Genomic DNA, 17,243 nt, shown 5'->3' with positions numbered 1-17,243 from the left:
TGCTTGTGAGAAAATTCTGGGCTGACATTTTTTTGACCGAGGTGTGAACCCCCTCCTGAAAAAAATCTGGATCTGCACCTGTAACTGAATGTCACATCGACAACGGAAGATAACTTCACAATGTGAAATCCGATTATACTGTGGCATGCGATGATCTTTGAACTTTAACCTAATCTAAATTTTGCATTTCGGTTCATTTTACCCCAATCTAATACTTAAACTTGTACTTACAGACTGTCATAGGTCCTGTGAACTTCATGAAATATATAATCCAATTATAACACAAAATGATTTTTCAATACACATCACACTGCAGCATGTGCATGCTATCCTATTTGACAAACCTTGGCTAAATGCAGATGAAGCACGAATCGGCCGAGGTGTGCCGAGTGGTGCTTAATCTAAAAATATATGATAATGGGTGACGCAACCCAATGTGATGTAGAAATTTTCCAAAAGGTGTTTACATGTAAACATGTATACCCGGTGGTTCAAGAAAAAATTTTAAAATTAATTCATAACAAACTATGTTTTAACATAACTTTTCCATCTTCATGTGTATCCTATTAAAAAAAAGTACGGTTCGTGAGAGTGTGTGTGTGTGTGGTTTTGTTTTTTTTTTGGGGGGGGGCATTATTAAATTTAAAAAGGTACCAATTATGAGCAAAACATTTTTTAAAATCTAATTTACACATAGGCGTCTGAACCGGGGGGCTTAACCCCCCCCTTTTTTTGCAAAGATGGACATTTTCTATGTATTGAAAATTGGGGTTTACCTTTTTTGTTGGTTTAGCCCCCCCCCTCCCCACTTTCAATTTCCTTCCGACGCCTATGAAGCATATAAAATACATATAAGAGGCACTGAGTCATAGGTCACATAGTCACAGGGTCTGAGAATGTTATACTCAATGTGACGAATACATGTACTGTGTAAATTATAGAATTATTTGACTTTTTCCTTGGAAGCCTTTAAGCCTAATATATGTACGAGTGTGTATTTAGAGGCAAACACCTTAGTGCGGGTATTACTGTCTCATGACAGCATCTAGTTAAATTATTTGCGGACGACACCACTTTATATATTGTTGAAAACCCGACTATCGCAAGTACAATTTTAAATAGTGATCTCGACTAAATCCATAAATGGTCTAATCAATGGTTAGTTACATTTAATCCCCAAAAAACTGAAAGTTTAACAATCAGTACCAAACGTAACCGAACTTCACACCCAGACTTGTATTTGAATGCATGTTTGATTTTGTACTGCATTGTATGACTGTGTTTATTCCTCATTTACCATCAATGTTAATTCATGTTATGATATCTCTCTCTACAGTTTTTTTTTCTTCTCATTTTTGTTTCATCTTTATTTCTTATCTGTTATTTTTCCCATTATAATTGTCATTCAACAAGGGCAAATGTTAATTTATAGTTGAAAGTTAACTTAAGGAAACGGATTAATATAAGTTGTTACAACTTGTTTCCGAATCCTGTTTGTACTATGTATCGTGTATATATGATGTCTAATTTAAATGAATTAAAGTTTAAACTAAGTATATGTCAAACAAATAACGTTGATGTTAACGCATCCATTGAAAACTTTCACCTATTTCCATTTTATCTATTGCAGATGATAGCATCATGAAAAATATTAAGAATTCCGTGATAATATTTCTACATCGTAAAGGTAAGCTACTCCCTTGTTGACTAGTTTTGACCCTCGTTTTTTAATAAATTATAAACATCCGTGTCAGGGTGGGGGATATCAATATCATTAACTCTGAAATATTTACTAGTATTTATTTCCTTTCATTTAGTCTTAATATATTATACCACTAATAAAATTCTTTAAAATTCATAAAGTGATTTGGTTTTAATGGTTGGGAATGTAGTATTTTCTGGACTCAATGACAAAAAAAATTAAAGACATATTTTCATCAGCATTTGCATTTCACTTATTTGTTTTTAGAAACATTTTTCTATTTCAGGTAGAACATTACTAAAAGTCCTAGCAGTGGTGCTATTCGTTTATTTCATCTCCCGGAAATTTCATTGCATGGTCTTTAGACTAGAAAATGCAGTTTGCATTTCGATCACAGGACGTATGGCCAATGCTATGTTCCAGGAGGCCTTTCTTTATTCATTTTCAAAAAAGAGGCATAACTCTGAAGTAGTATTTAGCAGTGAAAACCCTCTTGCTGACATATTTACCTTAGACGGTTTGAACTGGAGGTACGATAATACATATTCTTGCTCGTGTTATTCTCTGTACCAGGATAAATGGAACTGCGCCTATGATGAATCGTTAGAAAATCTCAAACTTCCTCTGCAAGTCTGGGGATTTTTTCAGTCTTGGAAATATTTCAAAGGTGATGAAGAGGAAATTCGCAGAATGTTTACCTTTCAACCCCGTCTACAAAAAGCAGCCAAGGATCAACTGGAAACCATAGTTGCTTCTTTTGCAAACAAAGGGGTGACTGAGAAGACCGTTCTAGTAGGGGTCCATGTACGAAGAGGAGATTACGTGAACAAAAAAGAATATTTCTTTATAGACTACGGTTACAATGTGGCCACTGAAGCCTATATTCATAATGCCATAACCTTTTTTCAAGAAAAATATCAAGATGTTCTCTTTATTGTGTGTGGTAATGGCGTCGCGTGGGCTCGAGAGGTTATGAAGAGTTATGAAAGGGTCCACTTTGTGAACGATATCTCTCCCCCACGAGACATGGCCCTGCTTACTAGGACCCACCACACTATAATGACGGTGGGGACCTTCGGGTGGTGGATAGGGTGGTTAACAAACGGCACCACCGTGTACTATAAAAATACCTATCAAGAAGGCACACACTTCAGTAAGGAATTTAATGGCGGTACTAAGGATCACTTTATAGCAAATTGGATTGGTTTAGACTGATAGTTTTATTCAATAAGCATAATAAATTTACCCTTTTATTTTTTTTATGCAGCTGTACACAATTTTACCTGATTTTGTGATGATGTCTCAAGCAAAGGTGTTCACCGTAGATGAGTTCGTTTTCCTTTATTTTTGTAATCATGTTCTGGATTTTAAAATCATTTAGTTAAGTTTTTTCACTGTCATTATAGTTTTAGTGTTCTTTTTAACTCTGACTATGGCAGGTACAGAGCCTAAATAATAACATCAGCATTAATAAATAATTATACAAATATAAACATTAATTCTTAAAAATACATCCATTTTAATTGATGGGCTGCAAAAAGCTTATCATAAGGTTATCACAATATTTAATCTAGGCTAAATTAAAAGAATTATTCTCAATTTTACTCACAATGGTAATGCACAAAGTTAAACATTAAAAAATCCATAATGTAACAAAGTTACTTAAGAATGGGTTAATTCGAGAATCCGCAAAATCAAATTACATGTATATAATACTTATTTTGTTTATTAGTTGTTTAAATGGGTAAGGTATGGAAGTGTGTTAATAAAAATTAGAATACTTTTCTAAATGCATCATTACTGCATTTTTTTTTTCTAACAGTGCATACAGATTTGATTTGTCAGTGTAGAAATAGCGTGATCGAGGGTATATTAAATATATACGTCAGCTTTCTTCAAATAAAAAAAATTAAGATATAATAAGAGTTACTTGTTACATGTATCAATACTGTTTTGACTTTTGAAATGACCATGGAATTGATGTTTGATCAATTCAATCTAAATTTTTTTTTCTGAAGTTTACTTCTGGTGTTGATCATCATTTTTTAACAAAACTATCTAGAGGAACGCAAGTGTCGCCTGCTTTTAGTTTCATATTTATCCACGGATAGTAACAGAATAAGACTGCGATTGAATCTGATAATCAAATACAAATCCTTAACCCCTAAAGCTAAAATGGATATATTAATAAAATTAAATTAATAATTCATCAATTAATAAATAAGTACGTGATTTCAACAATCATTTGGTCGCCCGTGTGGCACAGTGGTTAGAGCGTCTGCTCTAAAGTCGCGAAGTAAGGACTTGATCCGTACAGTGGGACGTGGAGACCGGTCCTTCGGATGAGACCTTATAAACCGAGGTCCAGTGTCGCAGTAGGTGCTGGCACGAAAAAGATCCCTCCTTGCTCAATGGCCCTGCGTGCCGAGTATAAGACAAAATTTGCAGCTCTCCATCGTCAAGTAGTGGCGTCTCCATATGAGTGAAAAATTCTTGAGATGGACGTTAACAATATGCAATCAATCAATCAAAAGCTTCTTGAAATATACCCGGAAATGATACTTTAACATACACACACAATCTTTGAAATTACCTTGACCATTGACAGTTTGAACTATAAAAAAAATATAGGGGTCTTCCTTAGGCCATAGGGAGTGGTGATATAACATGTCATTGCAAAAAGACAAGGTATCTCCGGATATAGTGTGCAAACGAAAGTGTTTAAAAAGGCAGAAATTTTGAGTTTATGACCTCGACCTTTGAACTTTTGACATCAAAATCAATAGGGACCTACCTTAGTCGTGAGCATTTGTACAAAAAATTATTGCAAAAGCTCAAAGTCTTCTTGAGATATCGCGTGGAAACCAAAGTAATATATTTTGCACATACATGTATATAACTAGCTGCAGAACTGTAGCTCTCCGAAAAAAAATGAGAGACCGGAGAGCTACAGCTAGTGCCACCCATTAAAAAAAACTGAATACATGCATTTATTACGCACAAAAAGTTGCGCTTGGTTCTGGATTGATTCTTCCAAATTCTTACCTCAATTGCAAAGCAAGCTAGATTTCAAAAAATTCCTTACTACTCTATCAAGTACTCTCGTAGTTTATATCTGCATGAAGCTCGTTGAACCGAATTATCTTGCAAACCAAAATGGCAGTATAAATAGACAAAAATTTTCGATTATCTCAATTTCAAGGCCAGGAGGGCTATCAACAACAATTATAAGGATTTTTTTGTTGTGGAAACAGTGAAAGAATATGTAAGGAACAAAAGGTAAGTAATATTTCGAGATGAAAGTTTTAAAAACACGGAGAAATAAATCGAGAAACAGCACACTTTTTTGTGTGCAATAAATATACATTTTTTTCAATGGGTGGCGCTGTACATGTAGCTCTCCGCTTTGTCAATATATTTTTTTGGAGAGCTACAGTTCTCAGCAAATATTTAGCTTGGCTTATGGCTTTTACATTTTACCTTGATTGCCGACATGGAATAATGCGACATCTAACTCCGAATACGACATTGTCCAGACATTTAAATTACTATTATTTCTACCAGTGATTTAAAAAAATATATATCATAACACATGCGTGGTGGGATTTCTTTGCATTATCACATTGTTTGATGTTGAACTCACAAGTCTGCATCCTTTGGAAGAATGTTAGGATTTTTAGTCCCATCAATTATCCCACCTTTATTCCATGTGTGAAAATGTGTCATCATATGGGATATTTTCTCCTGTGGGATTTTTTTTCTTCCACAAATGTCCAAATTGGATAAATGTCACGGACATTGACAATGAGACATTTCTCCAATACATTGTTGAACTTTGAATATTTACATTTGCTGATGTCTTTCCTTATTTAACAATGCTAGCACTAATAAAATTGAAATTCAATTTTCAATGACATGCAGTTGGTCACATGATCAGACATTCTTGCGTATGGAAAGCAAATTGCACGAGCAATTTGGAAAGTTCTGACTGTGACGTCACATGACGTCGTGGATATTTTACATAACTAGACCACGGAACCGCTTACGATCAACGACAATTATATGCAAAGATGAAGTCACATACATGTATATATTCACGTTAGATATTGTCAAAATTTTACACAATGCATGGTGTCTAATTTAGCCTTTATTAAACAGTTCTAATAGTTGTAATAAGAAAATAAAGTCCGCCGAGAACCTGTTTTGTGCGTAATAACTCTCCTCATGCCGCTGTGCTAAAAATAGCGACATGTAATACAATAAACTATTTACATTCAGTGTAATTTTCCTTATGAAATCCATTAGAAATCTACGACGTTCAAATTTCTATAACACTCGCGAAACCTTGTCACCGCGCGTTAGAATACACAGTAGGAACTATATGCATTTTCAATACTCTAAGAACACTAAATTCTAAAATGTTTTATTTCAATTTAATGAAAAACTTTAAAGCGGCACAGTGAGTCAAAATCATATCTTAATTTTCAGATTCTGTAGCATACAGAGAAAGACTTACGAAAATTATGAGTATATAGCGAAGATATGACAATTCAACTGCAAGAATTGACTGCACAATATAAGTGCCGGAAAAACAAAGGTTGTATTAACCGTTTCGTTGCTTCGTATATGTCAAGGTCACGCTACTCTTATTTTTAGCTCAAACTTGTAAACAAAATTCAACTGGAGCATGCAAAGGTGAGAAATATGTTCTAACAACTTTTTAAAAAGATTGCATCAAATTTTTTGGTTTATTTATATTCATTCGTGGATACCTGAGACCATGGTAACTATGGAAACTTATCAAACACTTTTCTGCGCACGCGTATGATAGGAAGGAAGAAGTACCAGGCTATTTTGCAATATTTTCGTTCTGGGGCAGACAGAAATTATTTTTACTTTTATTTTTCCCCGTATAATTTTAATTTTTAGGTTCTGAAACCTGAATTTTCTGAAACCTAATACTTTAAGGAATTGAACAAAATTTACAGAGGTCATGCGAAAATTCTACATTTGCCAATTTTCCCCCTTGTGCGTCACTGTGCCACTTTAACCCTGAAAAATTAATGTAAAAATTAACGTAATGTGCGTTAAGAATTAATTTGCCACTTTTTTCCTCGCAATGTTTGTTTGTGTCATTTAACTTTGCAACGTCATCTAACGTCATTTGACGTCACAAACAGCTCTTACATCTATTAACAACGACAGTTTTGAAGGGGGCTAAATTCATATTTGAGATTAACGAAATAAGCAATTATGAAGAAGGAAAATTAGAGAATGTAAATATAAGCATTGAATTCATATTTTTGGATGTCTTCGGTCCTATAACACACCTGGTCGTGCCGACAAATTATCATAGCTAACGCGCGGTATTCAACTTTTTCGGCACGGCCAGGTGTGTCATAGGACCGAAGACATCCAAAAATATGAATTCAATGCTTAAATAAATACAAATAAAACAAACGGGGCGGGACACTTTGAGATGGCTGAGAGAGGCCCAAGGGTATTTTAGTATAAAATTACATGTACATTGCAAAAGCTCAAAATCTTCTTGAAATATCGCCCGGAAACGATAGTGCAGCAAACAGACAGAATATATAAATTTACGACCTTGAACTTTGACCTTTTGACCTCAAAATCAATAGGGGTCTTCCTTGGGCCACGGGGAGTTGTTATGTAAAATTTTATTGCATACGCTCAAAGGGTTCTCGAGATATCGCGCGGAAACGAAAGTGTTATAACAGACAGAATATGCGAATTTATGACCTTGACCTTTGACCTTTTGAACTCAAAATCAATAGAGTTCTTTTTTAGTCCATAGGGAGTTGCTATGTAAAATTTCAATTCGAAAGCTCAAAGGGTTCTCGAGATATCGTGTGGAAACGAAAGCGTTACAGACAGACAGAAAGACGGACGGACGGATGGACAGACGGACGGACGGACAGACCCAAATTAATAACCCCCACTTTTCAAGCGGGGGACAATAAAAGTTAACTTGACCTTGACCATGTAGACCTTTGACCTCTTTTGCAAAATATACTGCAGGGAGTAAAATTTAACTGACATCTTTTGAATTTAGAGAGGCAGGAATATGATTACTAACATTTATACATGTTTATTAGCTCATGACAATAAAAAACTCATCATATTACGGAAATATTTTTTTTCAAATGCATTAAAATTTTTATTGTGAAAAATTGTAATAAACGTACGTTCATTATTTCCATATCATTTTACAGATTCTTATAACATTAAAATATATCAATGCGTGTCGTCATGTGGTGCAGCGATTAAAACGTTTGCACTGGAGTCACAGACCTGAAGACGTCGATCCTTACGTCACGGGTTCGAATCCCACTATAGGGCGTGGAGATCGGCCCTTCAGGATGACTGAGATCGTGAAACTGAGGTCCTGTGTTGCAGTAATTAAGTGCTGGCCAGAAAATTATTCCTCACTACTCAATGACCCTTAGTGATATAAATCTAGATTTGCAGTCCGACAAAGGCAATGAAGGTGCCTCAATGTGAGTGGAAATTCTCAAGAGGGTCGTCATTCATCCCAGGTAGCACAACAACATTTTCTAAAACGTTATTACAACGTTATTTTGTATGGTTTTTTAAACGTTATCATAACGTTTTTCAAAAACATTGTCCTGCAATGTTTGGAAAACATTTTTGAAAACGTTTTCAAAACATTTTTAAAATCGTTTTCAGAACATTTCTAACATGTTTTAAAGGATTAAAAAAAATTTACAACAAAAAAAGTATTGTACTTCCTATGGTTTTAATTGGTTTAAACTCTTTCACAAATATAATCCATGAACTCTTTTTTACATCCACACAGTCAATAACAGTCTTCTTAACAGGGAAGATTTGTCACAATTGAAATAAGAAAAAAAATCACAATATCCTTCTTCCTTTGGAAATCATCTGTTTGGCACTTGGACTTCTTTGTTTTCTTCTGAAAAACAAAGATATAGAGAATAATTTTAGAAGATTTAAAAACTATAAATATTCATAAATCCGATGAATTATACAAGAAAAGTGTGTATGTTTTTGGCAACAGTTCTATAAAATATATACTAAATAAACATGATGAATCTATCTCCGTTATGCATTCGTGTCAGGAAATTTCAAACATACCTTTAAAATTAATAAATCCCTCAAAGATGGTGTGTAGCAAACTTCATTCTGTCCAATTCCTCTCATAACATGTAATATTTAGTCTTTGCAAACAGCCGCTGTAAAATGAAAAATGATATTCATTTTGAGAATTGTAAATTGAAAAATATATACATGACACTGCATGTAAATACAAATCATTTTACATTTCCAAAAAGTATTAAACCAACTCGTTAAGCCCCCCCCCCCTCCACACACATACACACACACACACACAAACACGCAAACTCAACCTACTCGATCTATTTAAATCATGTTTTGAAGCTTTCAATTTGAAAATCTATCTCTAAGCCTGGGGTGATTATACTAAAGTACACATTAATAAAGAAAATTCACACTAGACACAAGACATAATACATATGTAAAATAAATGCACAACCATGATAAACTTCAATGATCAGTTTACTTCAAAAACAACCAATTAACCGCCCTCAAATATCCAAGATATATACAATCATTTACCATTGTTTACAGGGAATGATTCAGGCTTATACAAACACATGCAGCTATAATAAATACATGTATACACGATGAATACAACTTTAAATTCAACATACCACACGGTGATGTAAAATATTCCCTAAATCCTGTTCTTTGTCTCTCAAGAATGCTGTCCGGTTTTTCAAAATCTCGATAAGTTGACCTATATAGATCACGTGGAAATAGTTTGCAGCAAGGAGCGGTTTCATCAGCGCTGACCACGGCATCCCGCTGTGTCAATCAATTAACTTCTGATAAACGCGTTATCCAGGAGGAAATAATACAAGTGAATAGATGCACTGCATTACTTTGTTGAACTACATCACATCTTAGAAAAAATACTTTAAAATGGCTTTTTATATATTTTTCACAATTATTATTTTTTTTTTTAGGAAATCGATGTGGCATATAAAACAATTAAAAAGAACTGAATTAAAAACATTTTTGTTTAATTTTTTTTCCTTAATATGCTTTAAAAGATATCACCTAGTATTAATAACAAACAAACAAAAAAGTGAATACTAAATGTATATTTTTTAAGAATTGAAATATATAGAGATATTTGTTGTTTCTATAACGTTTTAACAACGTTTTACAAACATTTTAAGACAATGTTATATTCATGTTTTCTGGTATCATTTGTGATCGGAATTTATAATAAATTTCATTCAATTTAAAAATACATATTCTTAAAATTTGAGTCAACGTACACAACACACTGTGTATATTCTTAATATCATATTATGAGTTTTTAGAATAGTTTTTCTCAAACAATGGAATATGAAAACATTTTTATAATGCTTTTTAAGCAATAAAAAAAAATTCTTATTATGATTATAAAAATGTTATGCAAAAATGTTTTCTAAAAACTTCCTTCCAACCAGTATTAAACGTTATGAAAAACATTTTAAAAATGTTTTTGAGAAACGTTTTCTAAAAACGTCATTATAACCTAGATAAAACGTTATAAAAACATTTTTCAAACGTAATGTCAAAAACGTTTTGGAATAACATCCTTACAACTGGAATATAATGTTGTGAAAACGTTTTGTGCTACCTGGGATGCCACCGTCTATCAGTACTCACGGTGCTTTGATTTAGTACTAACTTCTTATCATGTCTTGTTCTGCAGGAAAGTTAATTACTCAAAATATTTGATTAAAGAATTATGATTTTCTTTAATCCTATTACCATGTTTTTCAATATTTCTTTGTAAACAACTCCCTGAGAACCCACGATACAGTGATTGCATCTAATACATCGGGTTCGAACGCAAAAAACAACGGTTCAACATTCATTGTTTTTCCACATGTGACACAAACAAACAGAGAGAGTCTGTTGAGGTGAAAAACCCTGAAGCTGCTAAGCGAATGCTAGCCATGTTCACATTTTACCTCGATGAACTTTGACAGAGGTGATAGTTTTATCAATTAGTTTTGTAATCGAATTCAAACAAGAGTTACCTAGCAAGCTGAAGTGAATTGAAAGGATAAAGTTCATTAATTGCGAAATTCCTCCAACAGGTCACAGCTAGTAAGCTAGTTCCCGGAATTCGCAATTTTATCAATAAAGTCCATAGAAATCACTCGATCGACCAATCCATGAGCTATGCTATAAAGATTTCAACTTTAGACATATATATATATATATACGCAATGTACTTTGAGATTTTCATGTGTTCTGCATTTTTTCAGACATTGAAGCCTTTCTGGCTCTGGGCCCGTGTAATTTTTTTTCTTACATGTATTAAGTGTATTTTATTTATACCCTGAAGTATAATTATTACAGCATAATTTATTTACTGTTCCTATGCAAACGAGGTACAAAAGTAAATGAAATAGATGGGTGCAAATATCTTTAAAAATGCTAGCTAATGACAAAAAAAGTAATGTATACAAATTACTGTGGATAGAAATAAAACAAACCTTTTTGAGAATGCATATGCCTTTTTTCACAAGAAATAATCCATATAAAGACAAAAATTCAACATATTCACTTTTTTTCTCGCTTCAAATTTACACACCATGTTACAATCGGAACTCTCTGGATTGTTCGTAGTAAATGCAGTCATACTTGCCAACCTCCAGCATGTAAAAATCTGGTCATGACCAGATTTGGAAAGTAAAAAATCTGGTCATGACGCGTAACAACATTCACGACATATTTACCATGATTAAATTTTATACATATATATACAAAGTATTTGTATATTGAGAATTCTTTTATTGAAAAAGGTTTTAATTTACTATGACAAAAAATTCATACATAATTTGATTAAATTAACATGTTAAAAAAGAGAATTGAAGGTTTCATATTTCAGTAATGACTTGAAGTAAGTGTGCATTTTTTTTTAAAGCCTTTTCACTTTCCAGTTTCTGCTAAATTTGAAAGTATACCACTGTATACCAATTTCAATTTTGAAGTTATTTTTCCTCTCTCTTAATTAATCAACTACTGCAATATGTTTAAATGTGAAGTTAGGCCTGCACTGTCTTCGATCACTTTATTTTATCTAGAAAGATTTTTTCCAAGATTCCATGATATGTACATAAATATCGTTTCTCTTTTTCTTGGTTCAATCAGAGACATGTGTTTCAATTTGTTCCTGCTGGCCCTGATAACAATCTAGTTCTATCGGAAGCCATTTTAATTGACTTCGAACATTGATTTGTCAAAACAACACCCAGTTAATTGTTTACACCTGCACTGATAATTAATCCATCGGCATTGTTTACGTAGATCTAAGCTTGGGTTGTAACTGGAAGTTAAAAGTGCAACCTAATTTACGAACCAAATCCGGAAATCTGGAGATTTTCGGGTTGTTCGGCAAAAATCGGGTGAAAAGCATGACCCGCCGGGTCATAAAAAATAATCGGGTTACGGGTTGAAAAATCAGGTGTGACCCGACGAAATTGGGTGAGTTGGCAACTATGAATGCAGTTAGTACATGTATGTGAGTTATTTACATGGAACGAATCATTAAACCAGGTCTATAGGACAATATTATCTTAACGATTCTATCTATAATGGTTCATTTGATATTTTATATTATATAATATATTATTATTTAATAATAATTATTGATAGTCGCTGCTTGATTTTTACCTGTTTTTCTCCATTACAGATGAGGACATCATGAAAACTTTTAATCTCAAGAATTCCATTTTTCAATTTCTGAATCGAAGAGGTGAGTTTTGTTAGATTTGCTTGCTTATATCCATCATACAGTCTATTTCAAAAGCACTGGTCCGTCTGACAAAACAGGTGAAAATCTTATTGGTCCGATGCACTTTCTAGTAAAATCGGTCCGTTTGTCCGAGGTTCGTTTTGGTTGGGTTTTAAATTATATATTTCCTTTTTTATTAGGGATGGGTATCGCCAAAAATTTCCTATCGCGATATATCACGATTTTTTCCCACAATATCACGATAATATCATGATATATTTAAAAGCAGTTCTTACAATTATTTTATATGAAAAGTCATTATTTTTCTTTAAAAAATATATGCTAGAAAAACGAAATTTTACTTTCTTGAAATTTTTATGTATATAAAATCAATTATGTTTGGACAGTAAGATGCCATTCTTTTCACTTTTTACAACATTTTTTACACTTTCTGTAATTGTAATTTGAAATATTGAACTAAAAAATGAATAATTTCTGGACTTTATAACATGTACCTAAAGACCGGTATTTAGATCTCCGTATCACGATACGTATCACGCAACAAAAAATCGTAATATACCGGTATACCGATAAAATCGCACATCCTTATTTTTTATCATATAGACGCTTTAACTAATACAAAAACACATTATTAAAAACATTTTGTTGATTGTGATTGTTTTAAAACCTACTTCCGCCACAATGTCTCTAAAATATTTTGATGGGACAGTAGCACGGAAGAAAAAGAAACATTTCAGTTGATCTTTTAATGTGTTGTCTGTTTATTGATTCATATGCTATGAAGTAACATCATTATGATCATTGTATGATTAAAGTTTTGGACCGGTGAAAAATCATTTGGTCCTGTGAAATTGTGTGAACTGTCTGTCCGAATGTCCTGTGGCAATTTTTCTTTTTCGCGAAGACTGATCATAGTTAATTTTTATCATTTAGTAAGTTTTTACCAAAATGAATCTTCAATTATATACAAGTACAATGAAGAACTAAGGACAGAAAATGTACATAATGTATTCATATTTCTAATCTCTGTAGGTTTCTCTTGTCTGGGATTTTCAGTGTTGTAAAGTAATTTAAAAATATAACTTTAAATGTTTAAAGGTATATATAATATACAATTATGGACTGTTTAGAAGGGAGACATCACCAGTTATCAGGTCTGAGTAGGGTTGTCACCCGAGGGCGCTTGCGCCCGAGGGTGACAACCCTACTCAGACCTGATAACTGGTGATGTCTCCCGTCTAAACAGTCCATAATAGTTTTATTATCCTGAAGAATCTAATTATCAATTAGACAGAGTAGAAAATAGTAATCAAACCTTAATTTTGTGTCTCCGTCTCTGCTCTGATTCCATACTTTTAAAATATGTCAACAGACAACTCGATCTGACGTCATCGTTAGAATTTATTGTTTACCGATCCCGCATATTAGTAATACTATAATACATGTATAATCAAAAATAAGAGTTATCTCGCTTAAACCACTGTAATTTCATTCAAAGGGCGACAACGCAGTTGTAACCCTGCTTACTCATTTACGCTATTTCATTGTCATCTGGAGGGTGACAACAGTTGTCACCCTGCGCGCGAGGGAGACATCAGGAATTGTCTCACCTCACGTGACATGCTTTAAACCAATCAGATTGACTGTATAATTCTGAAGGATAATAATACATGAAATTTTCAGATATTCACAGAAATTATAACTATATTTTCATGATATTAATACAAATCATTTGAGACCAGGCAACTTCAAGCAAAAATATCAATCATGAAAACTAATTTTAAAAAAAGAAAGAAAAAAGAAACAGGCATCCTATGCCAGCCCATTTTTATTTTAATGATACATGCTGTATCATATTGATACATGTCTAGTGTAAATGAACTAAGTGAAAAGTCATACTGTAAATTTAATGTGTGCTTAACAAGCAGGATTCAAATAAAATTTCAAAAGTTTTCTTGTTTTTGTTTTGTTCTGTTTTTTTTTTAATAAATGAAGAGTTACCTTTCTTTGCCGAAGTTGCACATCTATTTTAAGCCCCTGCCACTACCCCTGAATATAGGGAGCCTGACAGTAAAGAATATGTATAGCATGTTTGTCTGGTGCATAGAACTTCATATAAATTTAATATTTTATCCATTATTACACTCTTAGGGATGTTGATGGGGTGGTATGGGAACACATAGACTTCATGTGCTACTCAGTCCTAATAGATTTGCTGTTGACAGATACATGTATGATGTGACAATTAAGTCATGGTCTCATAAACATGAGTACTTTTCAGCTGCAGACATATATTTAACAAATAGTTGAAGGATTGCAAGAATAGGGCATCATTGAATTTTTAACACTTGTCAAAAGTCAAGACAAATGTTCAACACTATTAAATCACCATAAAATAGTATAAACAATTACTTAAGAAAGACACTGACTGGCCTCTGTCCACATAATTTTACATGTGTATGTTTCATACATGGTTATTTTTATACATGCAGATGCATACATGTTTAATTATTCATAATTGTGTGAGTATAGCAGTTATAAGTTAAGTTATGATAGATGTTTGATTTCCCTAAAATATTTCTTACTTTCATTTGTTACAAAAATTATGTGTCTATTTAATCAATTTCTTTATTGTCAGAGGGGTTTTTTTTTGTCAAAAAGAGGCTTCTTGCTTTATTAAGGTCAATGTTATGTACATGTCCAATTGATTTCTTTATTTTCAAAAGATTTGCTAAAAAAGAGGCATATGTTCAAATTTGGATTGCTTTGGAAATTTGAAGATTATTCCTAAGTACTGTGCATTGTTCAGGAAAAACTGTTTGTGTTTTTCTCATTAGAATTGAATTTGACCTGAGGTAGGTCATTAGAATTGAATTTGACCTGAAGTAGGTCATTAGAATTGAATATTGACCTGAAGTAGGACATCTACACATCTTCCAAGTGTTTTTCATTGCCTGAATTAGATATGTTAATTTTATCATTAGGCTGGCTGAAATTAATTCTAAGTTTAACGTCACCTATAAACTTCAAAACTTACAAGGGCAGAAGGGAAAAATTAAACAAAAAAAAAAACAACAAAATAATAAATAATTCAAATAAATGAGTCTTTACTCATCTGCATGAATTAAGTTAACTGTAAATATTTGTAATCATCATGATCATGTATAGGCTTTTTGGTTAAATAATCATTTTCAGTAAACCTGTACATGTATCTATTCTTTAAATGATAGATTGATTAGACTCAGCTCCAATATACCTCATAGAAGGTCTAAATATTGTCTATCTCTTTGGAAAGTAGTTTTTAGGTGCTTAACATAAGAGAAAACTGGAACAGAAACATGATATAAAAATATGGATTTGTTTGTTTTTTTTCAAAGTGCGAAGTTCACTGAAAAGTTAAGTACACGCGCGGGTGATGTTAAACATAGAATTAACTTTAGATAGCCTTAAAAGTCTTACAAGTAGTGTTTTCAATTTCATGAATGATGGTTTCTACACTCATATTTTAGTGATTACTTTTCAATTATTATTACATGTAACTATTTTTTCTCATTTTCAGGTAAAACATTACTTAAAGTGTTTGCAGTGGTGGTGCTCATTTATTTCTTTTACTGGGAAGTGCATTGCATGATCTTCAAACAGAACAATGTTGTCTGCATTTACATCCAAGGACGTCTGGCCAATGCCATGTTTCAGGAAGCCTTTGTGTACTCATTTGCCAAAGAAAGAGATGGAACGGAAGTTGTTTTCGGTAGTGAAAATCCTCTAGTCAATATATTTACCCTGGAGGGACTTAACTGGAAATATGATAGAAGTTATTCTTGCTCTTGTTACTCTAAGTTTGAAGATAAGTGGGACTGTGCGTTTGATGATGTTTTCGAACGTCTCATGCCTCCTGTTCAAGTCTATGGATATTTCCAGTCTTGGAAATATTTAAAAGGCCACGAGGAGGGAATTCGCAGAATGTTTACATTTCAACCACATATACAAAACAAAGCCAAAGATCAACTGCACACTATTGTTGATTCCTTCAAGGATAAGGGTGTTTCTGACAAGACCGTTCTTGTGGGAATTCATATACGAAGAGGAGACTATATTAAAAAGAAACATTTTGTAGACTTTGGTTACAATGTAGCCCCTGATGTCTACATACATAATGCCATAAAGTTTTACCAAGTAAGATATCCAGATGTTCTCTTCATAGTGTGTGGAAATGACATAGCATGGGCTCGAGAGGTTATGAAGAGTTATGGGAGGGTCCACTTTGTGGAAGGCAATTCTCCTTCACAAGACATGGCCCTGCTTACTAGGACCCACCACACCATAATGACGGTGGGGACCTTCGGGTGGTGGATAGGGTGGTTAACAAACGGCACCACCGTGTACTATAAACACACATACAGAGAAGGCACAGACTTCATGGCACAATTTCATGGGAGTACTCAAGAACATTTCTTACCAAATTGGATTGGTTTAGAATGATTCCATTAGATCATTATTTATTTTTATTTTTTTTTCTAAGTTTCACTTATTAAATGTACCATGTGCTTTGATTGCTAAGTTCTGTGATTGTCTCAACCACATACCTCTCCGTGAACAAAGTGAGTACTTTTTTTGGAATGTATTTTTGTAAAGTTTTACAATTTTGATTTATGACTTCAGCGTTTTTACATTTTCAGTTTTTTCTTCACTTCT

General features: G+C 33.2%; 2 protein-coding genes across 2 annotated transcripts; both read left to right on the top strand.

Annotated features, from left to right (window-relative positions):
* The first annotated feature begins 1,633 nt into the window (after positions 1-1,633).
* Positions 1,634-3,213, top strand: LOC134249086 (galactoside alpha-(1,2)-fucosyltransferase 2-like). Its single transcript, XM_062731442.1, has 2 exons — positions 1,634-1,687; positions 1,989-3,213. The coding sequence occupies exons 1-2, from the start codon at positions 1,642-1,644 to the stop codon at positions 2,915-2,917; spliced, it is 975 nt and encodes a 324-aa protein (XP_062587426.1). The 5' UTR covers positions 1,634-1,641; the 3' UTR covers positions 2,918-3,213.
* A 7,482-nt stretch (positions 3,214-10,695) lies between these two features.
* LOC134249085 (galactoside alpha-(1,2)-fucosyltransferase 2-like) lies at positions 10,696-17,243 on the top strand. Its single transcript, XM_062731441.1, has 3 exons — positions 10,696-10,775; positions 12,486-12,548; positions 16,108-17,243. The coding sequence occupies exons 1-3, from the start codon at positions 10,760-10,762 to the stop codon at positions 17,028-17,030; spliced, it is 1,002 nt and encodes a 333-aa protein (XP_062587425.1). The 5' UTR covers positions 10,696-10,759; the 3' UTR covers positions 17,031-17,243.

Source organism: Saccostrea cucullata, unplaced genomic scaffold (genome assembly GCF_032062105.1).
Source record: "Saccostrea cucullata isolate Sc308-1 unplaced genomic scaffold, CSIRO_AGI_Scuc_v1 ctg2690, whole genome shotgun sequence".
Taxonomy (NCBI): Eukaryota; Metazoa; Mollusca; class Bivalvia; order Ostreida; family Ostreidae; genus Saccostrea; species Saccostrea cuccullata.
Note: the sequence above shows the minus strand (reverse complement) of the source record. Positions and strands in the feature narration are given on the sequence as shown.

Bases quoted from the DNA above. Each gene is read 5' to 3' on its own strand.
- LOC134249086 (XM_062731442.1), top strand. From the start codon at position 1,642: ATGAAAAATATTAAGAATTCCGTGATAATATTTCTACATCGTAAAG. The intron at 1,688-1,988 runs GTAAGCTACTCC...TTTCTATTTCAG, and splicing joins AATATTTCTACATCGTAAAG to GTAGAACATTACTAAAAGTC.
- LOC134249085 (XM_062731441.1), top strand. The intron at 12,549-16,107 runs GTGAGTTTTGTT...TCTCATTTTCAG, and splicing joins TCAATTTCTGAATCGAAGAG to GTAAAACATTACTTAAAGTG.